This window comes from Pezoporus flaviventris, unplaced genomic scaffold, assembly GCF_033815535.1.
Source record: "Pezoporus flaviventris isolate CSIRO_AGI_PZ_B2104156 unplaced genomic scaffold, CSIRO_AGI_Pfla_v1 ptg000031l, whole genome shotgun sequence".
Taxonomy (NCBI): Eukaryota; Metazoa; Chordata; class Aves; order Psittaciformes; family Psittacidae; genus Pezoporus; species Pezoporus flaviventris.
In genome coordinates, this window is record NW_026892579.1 from 7843538 (window position 1) to 7855804 (window position 12267).

Genomic DNA, 12267 nt, shown 5'->3' on the forward strand with positions numbered 1-12267 from the left:
GGAGGAGGAGCAGAAAGGGGCTTTCCTTTGCATCACTCCATCACAGCCTACGACACATAGCAGCAGTTGCATGTGCTGCTCATCGTGGTTTGCTGCTGTCACACCTTGGCTTGTCTGTGCTACCAGTACCTGTGGGTAACTCAAAACTGCCGTGTCTCCCAGAGCATTTTAATATGTCCTTCTCCAAACTCTTTCATCTCCCTCAGTTCTCTGTGTTTTTTTTCAGCAGGACAGCATCATGACATGAAACGATAACATCTTGTGGATAGGTCTTCCAAGCAAGGGTGCAAAACGTTCGGAATCTGATCATCTTCATGGTCTTTGATACCGTGAGGATGGAGCTCTTCAATATTGCTGCAAAGCATTACCCTGATGAATCGCTGTAAGAAAATCCCATTGAGCCATGCACAGGTCGGAGAAAATTGAGGGCTACATGGCAGAGCCCTTGTGCAACCTGTGCTTTCTTTCTCAGTCTGAATTTTTCACAGGCAATATAGCTCAGAGGTTGTACAGGCTTTCTCATTCCAACTCTATGGCTACGTATAAATGTATCATTTTATGAAGCCACTTGGATATACAATTGAAAAAGTGCACAGTTATTAAGATGAGAAATCACTGCAATTTTTATTGTATTTAACATACATTTGTTCTGCAGAACATATTTTCCACATGAAAATCACAACTTCTCATTTGTGGTAGGATTTATACATGTCAAGGATGTGTTTTTCCTGGTCATGTGATGATTGTTCTGTTGCTTCACAATGTCGTGAAAACTTACACAAATTTTTGGTGTGATACACTGTCCAGTTTTGTCACTTCTAACATGACTGCCTTTGAAAATGCGCCTTGCTCAGAGGTGCAGAGTGACCTGACCCAGCTGTGCTGCCAGAAGCCTGTGCGGGCCTTACAGCTGTTTTGCAAACCCCCTTCTGCACATGGTGTGCTAGAGGAAAGGCAGTGAAGCTGCTGTGGGGGCATAGAGCTTTGCTGCAGAAGCCATGACTCCTCTGGAATGGCTCCATCCATGTGCTGTAACATACAGCAGCAGGAATGGTGCCTCGACAATGCACAGGGAATACAGCTGCAGGTTGGAGTTTCTGCGTTAAAAGGAGATGCATGCTTTGCACAGGGTGTAGTTAAGCTGGAAATCTCATTGCCACAGGGTTTTATGGATGCCAGATTTTTATGTTTGTCTGCAAAGCAAAGAAATTCACGTGAAAAAGGAGCCACCATGGGGAATTAAACACAAAGATACAGGGAAATCCTTGAGAAAAGGGTCACCAGGGGCTGGAAAACCAATAGGGAAGCACTGCTCTCATGTTCACTTACTCTTTCCTCTTTTTGTTGGGCATCTGCTATTACCCACTGCAGGATTAGCAACAGGATCTTCATTCTTTTAAATGATCCTGTACTGACAGCACCTGTCATGAGCTCTGGAGAGAGCTGGCTTCAGTCCTCTGCCACATGCTTACTGTGTAACCTCTTTTTCCTTCCATTTTGAAAACAGAAATCAGAGCATTTTCCATCCTCTGTCAGGGTTGAAACCTGCTTACAGTAGGCTTGGGAAGTGCTTACAAATGCAGGGGGAGTTGTGTGTGTTGGTGCCCAGTGTTGCCATGGAGCCAGGTTTTGTTGATGGACTTGCGCTGGCCAGGGTGCCATGGGCCGACAGCAGATGCTGGTGACAGTGGTGGGGCTGCTCCAGGACACAGCTTTCCACATGGCCAAGTGCATGGCAGAGGTAAGGCTCGGTCTTCAACTCCAGCACTGCTTTGAGAGCAGCAGGGAGCAGTGGGGGTTGGAAATAAATAAGCAGAATGCCTGTGCCCAGCAGCAGCTCTGAAGAAAATATTGCAACTTTCAGGTGTCTGCTGCTGGGCACAGGCACAGAGGCTTTAAGGGCTTCTGGTTCAGCGCTATTTAAGGCAGGGGTCTCTGCTGCAGCATCCTCACCTCCTTGTTCCTACACCTCCTAGTGCAATGCTGTGTGAGATGTCATGCACGTCACAGCTCTGCGCCACTTGCTGAGCAGCTTACCAGCAGTCCTGTAATGCAGCTCTGTCAGTGCAAATGAGAAAGCAAAAACGGGGATTCACAGACTTTTTCTCAGAAGCTTGGCTATGCAGCAAATGCACTGCACGCACTCCACTGTGGGGTTCACAGTCTGACCTCTGTGCCTGCCCTGCCTGTAACTGTTTACCTGCCAGGCTTGTTCCGCAGTGTTATTTACAGCTGACAAAGCTCTGCCATCTATCAGCAGCCCTAAAGACAAGCCAATAGCTGCAAGGGGTGTGTGCCTCTTGGCTTTTCTCCCTTCATTTTTTCCAGTCACCATCCCAACAATAGCAAAAAGAATCGTAAGTTGTGTAGAAAGTCGCTTCTTCCCTTTATTCAAGGCCTGCTCAGCTGTGTTTAAGCCACAGCTTGTGGCACTTGTGCACCACAGCCCACATGGAGATGAAGCTAAACTGATGGACAGGAATGTCCCACATTGAAATAGCAGTGGGCTCCTGAGGCAATGGTACAAGCGACAGGGACTGGAAACATTCACCTTGAGCCTTCACTGAGCCACCTGCTCACCCCTAGGCCCAATCTCCTGGTGTGGTAAGAGGGCTGTGACTCCCCATGTATGCAAAAATACATGCAAAAAAAGCAGTACAAGATGCTCAGCAGCATCTTTGAATATCTCGCTGCTTGCAACCATCTCACATGGTGGGGAGGGGCAGGGGGACTACCAGTGTAACTTCAGTAACATTTGTGAAGCAGCCCACCATAGGAAAACAAGATACTCACTACATCCACAAGCAGGGATTCAGAAAGATATGCGTGTGCTCCCACAAGTGTTGGGAATAGAGGCATGAGGGGTGCAGAGCAGTAACTGGATTAGAACATGGCTTAGGGTGTAGTTCACATGGGGAATACAAGCTGTGATAGGATAGAGTGTGGGAGGGTGTTAAACTGTTTGTAAGCAAGTTTTTTTTTCCTTACCTTGAAAATACAGGCTCTGAAGCTGAAGTTTCCAAGCAAGTTTGCAGATCCTGTAATACAGCCTTTAGTAGAATTTGCATGGCATGAATATTTACAGGAGAAAAAGAAGGTAAATTCTGTGTCCTCAGGTTGTTTCAGACACAAGTCCTTTCCCCGGGGCTGCAGCCTCTCCCGGCTTGGTGCCATCCACAGATGTCAGAAGTAAGGTTTTCCACCCCAATTTATTTAACATTCTCAGAGACTCTTGAGGCAGGATGGGGCTCTCCAGATGCTTTTCCTGTTCAGCCTAAGCTGCCCCCAAAGTGACACCTAGGTGACTCTTGCCACAATAATGTCCTGCAGCGTCAGGATCCAGATCTTTAGGGCATGTTAACAATGCAATGTCAACACACCACCAAAAGCTGCTGCCAGATCCCTTCCAGTTGGTGGGATTTGGTGTTTCAAAAGTAAGACATGCATAAAAGTACCACTTTTTATTACTGACTGCTTCTTCACCAAGTGTGTAATTAATCCCCTGAGGCTTTGCTGTCCCACTGAAACGCAGGAACTGAGAGGTGAGGTGTGGGGATACACCGCCTCGGTGATGTGCTTTCTTGATGGCCGGCTGCTGGGGGATGAGAAGAATCTGCTCGAGTGGTCTTCCCTTGAGTGGGGCTATCGTGACCATAGGCCTGAGGCACTTTACCAAGCAACTGCTGAGGACTTCTACAGCAAATATCTGAAAAGCACCCAGGCAAGTAGCACTGTTTTATGACAAGGGTTCAAGGTCTGTAAGTGGCAGAGTCCGATGAAAGTACCACAAGGAGGAAGGAGAGCAAGCACAGAGGTGGTAGATTTTTGGTTTTCTGCCCTGTGACAGGGGGGCCAGAGCTGGGGCTGGACAGGCTGATGGAGAGCATCCCATGTGGGGAGGACAGCAGAGCCTCTGCACTATCGGCAGCCAGGAAGGAGCAAACACTAGCCCAGGTGCTTGACAAGTATTAACTGCGGCAGGGCTGAACAGCCAAAAGCACAACGCTGACTATGCTGCAATTGTGCTGCCCAAAAATCCCAAACCACTCAGCCCTTGGGATACCAGAATTCTTGGGTACCCTTATTCTTGGGTACTAAAAGCCCAACAGCCAAACTTCTTTCCCAGCCAAGACCCCCTGAAGTGCCATGGTGGGATTGGGTACAGTGCTGCCAGCCCTTGCACAGTATGGAAAGCAGAGAAAAATATACCAGAATGAATACCAGTCTGGCTGGGAATAGACAGATATGTCCATTTTGACATGGTGGCTGGTATACCTGTGGGTTCATTTCTTTCTGCCTGTATTGTATGGGCTGCAATAGGCATGTAAATAAATTCAAAATAAAGAAACAGGCCCTGCCCAGTAGTTCATTTTAATACACTGTCAGGATTATTTCTTTCCAGAACAAAGTGAAACATGCTCTACTATTTTATTTACACAAAATAGTAGGAATGTTGTTGTGCATTGACAGTCCCAAAGACATTTCCTGAGACCATTTGTGCTGGGTGGCTGGATCCGAGCCTGCGTTAGGAAGTGAGCACAGCAAAGACAGCTGGCCTTTCCCTCACTGCAGCTGTGTTTATGTTTTAAACAGCATGTGTTCGTGTACCTGGAGATAGCCATTGAGGAACAGCTCATTGGGAGGCTGATCTTTGAGGTATGTAAGAAAGGAGAAAAGGAAAAGCAAGGAACAAGTCTACCCAGTACAGTGGTTTCACCTGCTGAAGGCAGGGGGACAGAAATCTGGCTGGTGGATGTCAGCAAGGAATTTCACATGTGTTCTCATCTTCTTGCTCTTGCAGCTCTTTTCAGATGCATGTCCCAGGACCTGTGAGAACTTCCGGGCTCTGTGCATTGGAGGAGCAAAGTCTCGCTGTGACGGCCGAGAGCTCACCTACAAGAACTCCCTTTTTCATCGCATAGTGAAAAATGGGTGGATCCAAGGAGGAGGTACGTTTCCAGGTTTCCCAAGTAAAATCAAACTATAGCACAAGCCAGGGGGTGATGAATAACAGCCTTCATCCACAGAGACACAACTGAACTCCAGGACAAAGCTAATCTCTTCACTGATTATAGATATAGAAACCAGAAAACATTTTCTTTTTTAGATATCTCACTTTCTAAATGTAGGAAAAGTTGGAATAATTTGTTCTTTTGCTTATCCAAGACCTTTTCAGAAAATTTTAGGAAACTAATTGAAAACATTAAAACTCTCTTCCAAGAAGTTCTTTTGTAAGACCTTTTGGTTAAGTTTGGTAATTCTTTGGTTTCCTAATTAGAGAAACATGAACAAAATAATAATATCAGTAGGAAAACATATTACTTGTTTTATAGAGAGATTAGTGTATGGAGGTATTTAGTGAAACATCAGAGCCCTTGCATACTTGTTGTGAGTTTTCTGAAAGCCACTGCTATGCCTGTAGCATAGCACTGAGGAGAAAGGCACTATGAATGATGGTCATGCAGCTTGCCTGAGTGACTTCCCCAGGGAAGTCAAGACAGGTGTATCAGGTGTATCACACCCCTTTGGTCTATCATACATCTTGCCTACCTGTGCTTCTTTTTACCTGCGTTTGCTATGTAGTCCATAAAAGCAACCTAAAATTACAAGTTTGCTATTGTAGAGGACTAATGATAACCTGATGGTATAAGACAATGTCTAAATACAGTAAAAATCCAGAGACTTCTTAAAAAAAGAAAAAATAGTAGATGCATCAGGTTTCTTCAGTGCCTCACTCATCAGAAATCTGGTTCAATGGGATTTTCTCTCTTATCAAATCTCCTTTCTTGGAAAGGTTAGTGGAATTAACTCACCATAGCATCACAGCTGCATTTTCATCCTTTCTTCTTCTAACCCTACTCCCTGTGGCAGATATGCTTTTCCAGGGTGCCCCTTCCTTGCCGCTGCCACTGTAAGAGCTCTCCTGGCAGGAGATGCTGGAACTTCTCAGAAGGGCAGACATTAAATGTGCTGAGTGAAATAGCTCTCCACAGAGAGACCATCTCTTAGGGTGGAAGCAGAGCTTTCCCCAAAGGTCTGTTGAAATTTCAGTAGTAAAACAGAAAGATGGATGCAGTTTTCCCCTAGGCTGATGCACAACCCACATCTCTGACCTTGGCCAAGCTGCTCACTGACAGCTCCCAGTAATGCCTGTGATAAACCTGGTCTCTGATGGTTACTTTTATCTACCCTGCAGACATCATCACCGGGAAGGGAGACCAAGGAGAATCAATTTATGGTCCCACCTTTGAAGGTATGTTTCCTCAGCTATCTTACTGTGCAAACGGCAAATTTCCACAAAAATCAGGTTGTTGATCTGGTTTTATTCACAGAATAACCCGGCAATTTCCTTTCATCTCTCTAAAGCAAAACGGTTTGCTTTTCAGTCAGAATTATTATCCGCTTGCATTAGCAAGAGCGGACTGCTTTAGTGAGGACACTTAGTGATCTGTAACCTTGTCCCCTTTCCCTGATGTCCCCTGCCAGAGGCTCAGCTCCACCAGCCCCTTCTCCCTGCCTAAATGAGGGCTGATGGTCACCTGCTGCCTACTTCAGACTGTGAATACTCACCTTTGTGGGCAGGGCCTTAGAAATGCAAAAGTGGATTAGCTACAGATCTCCAGGCACCCGATACCACCCGCTTAAATGCACTTAAAGTAATGGAAGTAAGTCAGCTTTAACTCTAGATTTCCTAGACCTCATGCAACATTTCAGGCTTGGGCACACCACAGGCATCACTGCCAGAGGCTAAGTGACTCTGTGGTTTTTAAGGGGAGATGCTTCTAAATCTCATAAAACCATGAAAGTCAAGAAATGACAAACATGAGCTAAATTAAAAAATGTTCCCTATAATGATATAAAGTAGTAAAATGTAAAGAAAAAAAAAAAGAACATTAGAACTTTCAATATTTAAGAAAAACAACCCATATAATTGACATAGACGTTTGGGGTCTTCTGTTTATGCTACCCATAAAGATGTTTTATGACAGTTAAAGTACTTTTGAAACTGATTTATGTTCCCTTATATAAAAGCTTTCCCACTGGCAATGGTGCAAATGATGTTACATTTGAGCAGTCTGGGCAGCAGCCAACAGTGAGATCAGAAATGCCACATGTGGCTGAAAACTTTCTTTCCCAAGATGCAGAAGAACCCAATCACAAGAGGAAGCTGCTCTCACCCTGAGACCCTGGACAGAGCAAAACCCAGCTGGAGGAGGGCCACCCAGCTATGTCTCAGCACTGGTGTGCTGGAAAACTGCTGGAAGTGGCAGTCTGGGGGATTTAAGGCAGTAAATAATAGAGCCATAGAATGGTTTGGGTTGGAAAAGGCCTTAAAGCTCATCTCGTTCCAACCCCCTGCCATGGGCAGGGACACCTTCCACTAGACCAGGTTGCTCAAAGCCCCATCCAACCTGGCCTTGAACACTGCCAGGGATGGTGCAGCCACAACTTCTTTGGGCAACCTGTGCCAGTGCCTCACCACCCTGACAGGGAATAACTGTTTCCTAATATCTAATCTCAGTCTACCCTCTTTCAGTTTAAAGCCTTATCATTATTTGTCTTATCAAGATCTGTCCTTGTCTAAAGCTCCTCTTCAGCTTTCTTGTCAGCCCCTTCAGGCACTGATGTTCTGGGCTGCCTAGAGGAAGGGATGAAAATCACTTTCTTGAGGCTACTGCTCCTGAAACAGCAGCAAGCCCAGACTCCTGGGACATGCACGTCTCAGAAAGAACATAAGCTGGTTTCAGAACAAACCAGGACTGGCTATAAAGCTGTTTGCAAGGTGGATGCCACCAAGGATTGCTTTTCCAGCAGTGTTGCCCAATAGATTTGTGACAGTGCAAACCTTACACTCTTTGCACTTTCTGGTCGGGTAGAAATCATCCATGGAGGAAAATGAGTTTGAGCGTGCACAGGCACCTCTGCATACAGGAGAGCTGCAGCCCTGCATGCTGCCCAGGCTGCGGCATGAAGCCCCAACCCCATGTGCAGTATTCTGCTCCCAGCTCCATCCTCCTCATCCATGCTTGTGCTTTCTCTGCACTACCCAGGAAAGAAGCTCCCATTCCATGTGGGAAGGTGACAATGTGTCAAAATGGTTTAAGTAATTTTAAGGTGGATTTAATTTGGAATCTGTCAGTTTTGAAAGCGTCCCTGGAAGAGTTTTATTACCCACATTGCACATACTCCACGTGTTGATGTATTAAAGGAGACGACTGCTAATTCTTCCCCACCCCCTTTTTCAACTAAAAGTTGCCTTTCATTGGGAAAGGTGTTCCCTTGGGTATACCTTTCTATTCTAAGGCTAAGATTACTTTCCCAGTACTTCCTGCAAAACTATTCTACTCTGAGGGCAGAACAGAAATATCTTCAGTACCCGAAAAGGATGAGAGATGCCACTGTCAGCCAGAGATGTTCTGGGAGACTCCACACTTGGCAAGTGGCCGGGCACCGCAACCAGCACCTGCTGAAATTAATGGGACACAACTGCATTTTACTGTAATGAGCAGAACGGGCTGAGGTGATTACAGAAAATCACTTGGACTGGAGCATCATGCTATAGGATGAAGCATCCTGCTCTGAAATGAGTCTGCTGAAATCATCTTGCAAACGACAGGGCAGCAGTCAGGGAGTAACCATTCAGTTAAAATTCAATTACCATTTTTATGAATCAGTTTTCGAGAAGTGGCTCTCAAACACGGTAGAAAGAATTTAAAAAAAAAAAAAGAAAAAAAAGAGAGAACTATAAGATCTAACTGTTTCTACAGTTTTCTTCAAGTCTGTTGAGAACTCAGTGGGGCTCCTGACTGCTCGATGTGACCAGGACTGAGACAAGTGACAGAGGAAGCCAGGATCAGTGGACTCCCTGCTTTGCACATCGTAGCCAGGTTCTCCTCCATGGAGGGGATGGAATCAAGTCCTTGCCATCATCCCCAAACCCAAGCACAACTAATGCCTGTTCTTTCACAGTCACCCCTCTTGAGAGCCTCACCAGTCCTGCCTCAGCTGGCGCAGAGGATCCTCTTCACCTCCTTGCAGCTCTTGCTCCCATCACCTGCCTCCTCTCCTCACCCTGGAACAAAGCTTCTGCTCTGGGAGCACCCTGGCCTCCTTAACTACATACCTGCTCTCCATTCATTCAGCTCTGTCATTTTATTTGGCTAAAGAAGTCTCCTGCTTGCCTTCCTGCATGTCCTCCCCTCACAGCCCTGTCTGTGCTCACAGGGGATTTTGTTCACTGCAGGCAGCAGCATGAGGGGAGGCAGGGCAGAAGCTGTGCTTGGAGCATCTGCTCTGCCTCCTGCGTTCCTCATCTGTAAAGTGGGAATAATCCCAAGTAGCCATGGGGAAATGCTGTGCTAGTGCCCTGAGCTGCTCTGATGAAATGCATCACAGACAAAGGGGAGCCAGAGGCATCGTTGCTGTAGCTCTAATACTCACTAGAGTGCTTTTTTATGGGTATTTTTTTATTTGCTTCTTTACTGGCTTAAGCAATAGACAGTTGTGGAAACCTCTTTCTAGGAAGGACATTGATTCAAACCAGACTTTGCTTGCATGAGACTCGATGAGACCTTTGGGGGAAAAGAGAAGGGAAAGAGAGAGTGGGGAAGGAGGAAAGGGGAACTTGTGGGAGCTGGCAAAGGGCAGCTGTACAGTGAACGGCAGCAAAGAGAGCAGTACGGTTGCAGCCTTTCATCCCTGAACTCTCTCTCTAGATGAAAGCTTCTCTGTCCATCACAAGGGAAGAGGGATCCTTGGGATGGCCAACAAGGGCCGCCACACCAATGGGTCGCAGTTCTACATTACCTTCCAGCCATCTCCCTACCTGGACAAGAAATATGTGGCTTTTGGGTAAGTACACATAAGCTTGACACTACTGAACTGTGTGGGATGTTGGCCTGGGAATAAGTATCCATGAAATCCCTAAAGCAGCTGCCACACAGGTGCCTCTGCAGAAGGCACAGCTCATGCCCCCACACTGGGGGAGCAGGACAGGCTCAAAACTGTAAAGACTGCAAAATGTTGGACTGTTTTCAGGATTCAGATTGGTGCTGTGAAGGAAGAAAACAAAAGATACTTCTAAGGGAGTCACTTTTAATACCATCACTTTCGACAGCATCTCCTGACTTCTTTCTCCTCAAGAGTAATGGCCATTTGTAGCTGGGTCACATGGTACAACACTTACTTCGTTAAATAAATGCAGCCGCATAAAGCTACAATATTTTCACCTCTCCTAAAATACCAACTAGAGGCTACTTAATCAAAAACGATGGCATTTGAAGCTCCATTGCAAAGACCGACTTTTTAAAGATCAGAGCGGGTACAGCCTGTCAATAGGAAACCAGTGCCTGGGTGTGTTACAGCCCTGCACAAGCCAGAAGCTGCAGATCCGGCTCCAGGTGGAGACAGATCGTAAGTGCACTCTCTCCCTCCTGTAGGCAACTGATCGAGGGCACGGAGGTCCTCCAGAGACTGGAAGCCGTACCTACGGATAATGAAAGGCCTAAGGTACCCTGCAAGATTACAAACTGTGGGACCTTTGAGCCATGATCAGCAGCTGGTTTTCCTGCCTGCTGAAAGGTAGAGCACAGTTTTCTACTCAACTTTTTACAGACCTTGATGACTTTCACTTAAAGCAAAAATAAAAGCACTTCTTGCACATGTGAGTGGCTTGGAAGTGTTCTTTCAGCTAAAAAAAAAAAAAAAAAATCAGAAGGTGTTGAAAAGCACTTTTACAGGAGTGTAGAAAGACTTGTGGACATATCTCAGTGGCCATCTACTGTTTATGGGAAATGGCATTAATATGATTACACAGTGACAAGCAGATATGATATAATGTATATATGGCTAAAACACAGGTGGACAGATGGATACACACCTATAGGGATAAGGCTAACTGTTCCTGGCTAAATTCTGCCTCTACCACAATCTCAACAGCACAACTGCCCTGCCAGGTTTGCCTCAGAAAGCAGGAAAAAACATGTCTGCAGTACTGTGGTCTCTCTGAATGTCATGTATTTGATCCTGCACTGACTACTGTAAGCTAAAAGTAATACCCTTGAAATCAAGCTGGGCTGCATCAGGCTAAAACCAGGAAACGCTAGAGCAGGCATAAGCTTTAAGTAACTACTTTTCACAAATGGTGTCAAATAATAAAAATGTGACTGTTGAAAATAAAACAGAGAAAAATATTGTTTATAAAGTCACTGCAAAACAGAAAATTTTAAGGTTATGTGTGGATGCAAATATATAAAATCACAGAATCGTTAGGGTTGGAAAGGACCTTAAGATCATCTAGTTCCAACCACCCTGCCATAGGCAGGGACACCTCACACTAGACTACGTCACCCAAATACACAATATAATATACAATGATTGCTAGTGTCAGTGATTTCTTAAATGCAAGATCTCTCTGATGTACAGTGAAGAGCTTGGGCATGGATGGCTTCAGCAGATGACAGCAGGTAAACATTAAAAGAAGTCATGTGGAAGATCAAAGTGCAGCCTGGAAAGACAGGTCATAACCAAATGCATTGGAAGTTCAAAGGGAAGAGCATGCTAAAGAAGCCCTGCTGTGACAGGGCCACATACAGTCAGTATACAGCTCTCTCACCTCAATTTCCAGCACTGCTAGGAGTACTGTGCTGAATGACCTTTGCTCCTCAGCTCACTGTATGAGCCACTAAACCCCACAAAACAGCACCAGTGTAAGATGGAAAAGACTGAATTAGAGAAGTATTAGGGGAGACCTAATTTTGCCCAAGCTTAAGCCCATGGATTTAATGAAAATAACAATCTTAAGTCTATTTGCTAAATGGGAATGAATTTAACAAATCAGCAAAATGAATTTAACTGAATGCCTGAAGAAAGCATAGACTACAGGCTCTGAGCAAGTGTAGAGATTGTCTTAGTTTTAGAAACATGATTTAGGTTTTTCTTTACTTATGGTACAAAACAGTAAGTTTATTTAACCTAGAATATCTGTATGTGTTTGTAGCTAGCTAAGGAGCTACACGTTATCCTTCTATTTTCTGAAGCATTCTGCAATCTATACATAGATTGTATAGATCTATGTATGCAATCTATACATAGACTGTATAGACACAGGAGCTAAGTCTTCTGTAGGAACATTTCAAATCAATTAAATTGCCTAGACAGTAATTATTTTCACTTCATAGTTCTGGGTCAAAGATAAAAATACAGTGTTGTTCTTCATAAAACAACCCATTTCCTGACAAATTACTTTCATAAGTAATCAAGACTACT

The 12267-nt window shown here is 45.1% G+C and overlaps 1 protein-coding gene across 2 annotated transcripts; it reads left to right on the plus strand.

The window, feature by feature from the left end:
- The first annotated feature begins 1048 nt into the window (after positions 1-1048).
- PPIL6 (peptidylprolyl isomerase like 6) lies at positions 1049-10660 on the plus strand. 2 transcript variants are annotated; one of them, XM_061460136.1, is made up of 8 exons: positions 1049-1741; positions 3002-3097; positions 3533-3721; positions 4594-4656; positions 4802-4949; positions 6197-6253; positions 9717-9852; positions 10440-10660. In XM_061460136.1, exons 1-8 carry the CDS (start codon positions 1661-1663, stop codon positions 10549-10551), a joined length of 882 nt encoding a protein of 293 aa, XP_061316120.1. In that variant the 5' UTR covers positions 1049-1660; the 3' UTR covers positions 10552-10660. The 2 variants fall into 2 exon arrangements, with proteins under 2 accessions (XP_061316120.1, XP_061316121.1); XM_061460137.1 differs by lacking the exon at positions 3533-3721.
- Positions 10661-12267: the final 1607 nt, after the last annotated feature.

What these genes read in the sequence shown, in the direction of transcription:
- PPIL6 (XM_061460136.1), top strand. Translation starts at nt 1,661, where the DNA reads ATGGGCCGACAGCAGATGCTGGTGACAGTGGTGGGGCTGCTCCAGGAC. An exon ending in TTGGGAGGCTGATCTTTGAG is followed by an intron (nt 4,657 to 4,801) that starts GTATGTAAGAAA and finishes TTGCTCTTGCAG; the next exon opens with CTCTTTTCAGATGCATGTCC. An exon ending in TGGGTGGATCCAAGGAGGAG is followed by an intron (nt 4,950 to 6,196) that starts GTACGTTTCCAG and finishes TCTACCCTGCAG; the next exon opens with ACATCATCACCGGGAAGGGA.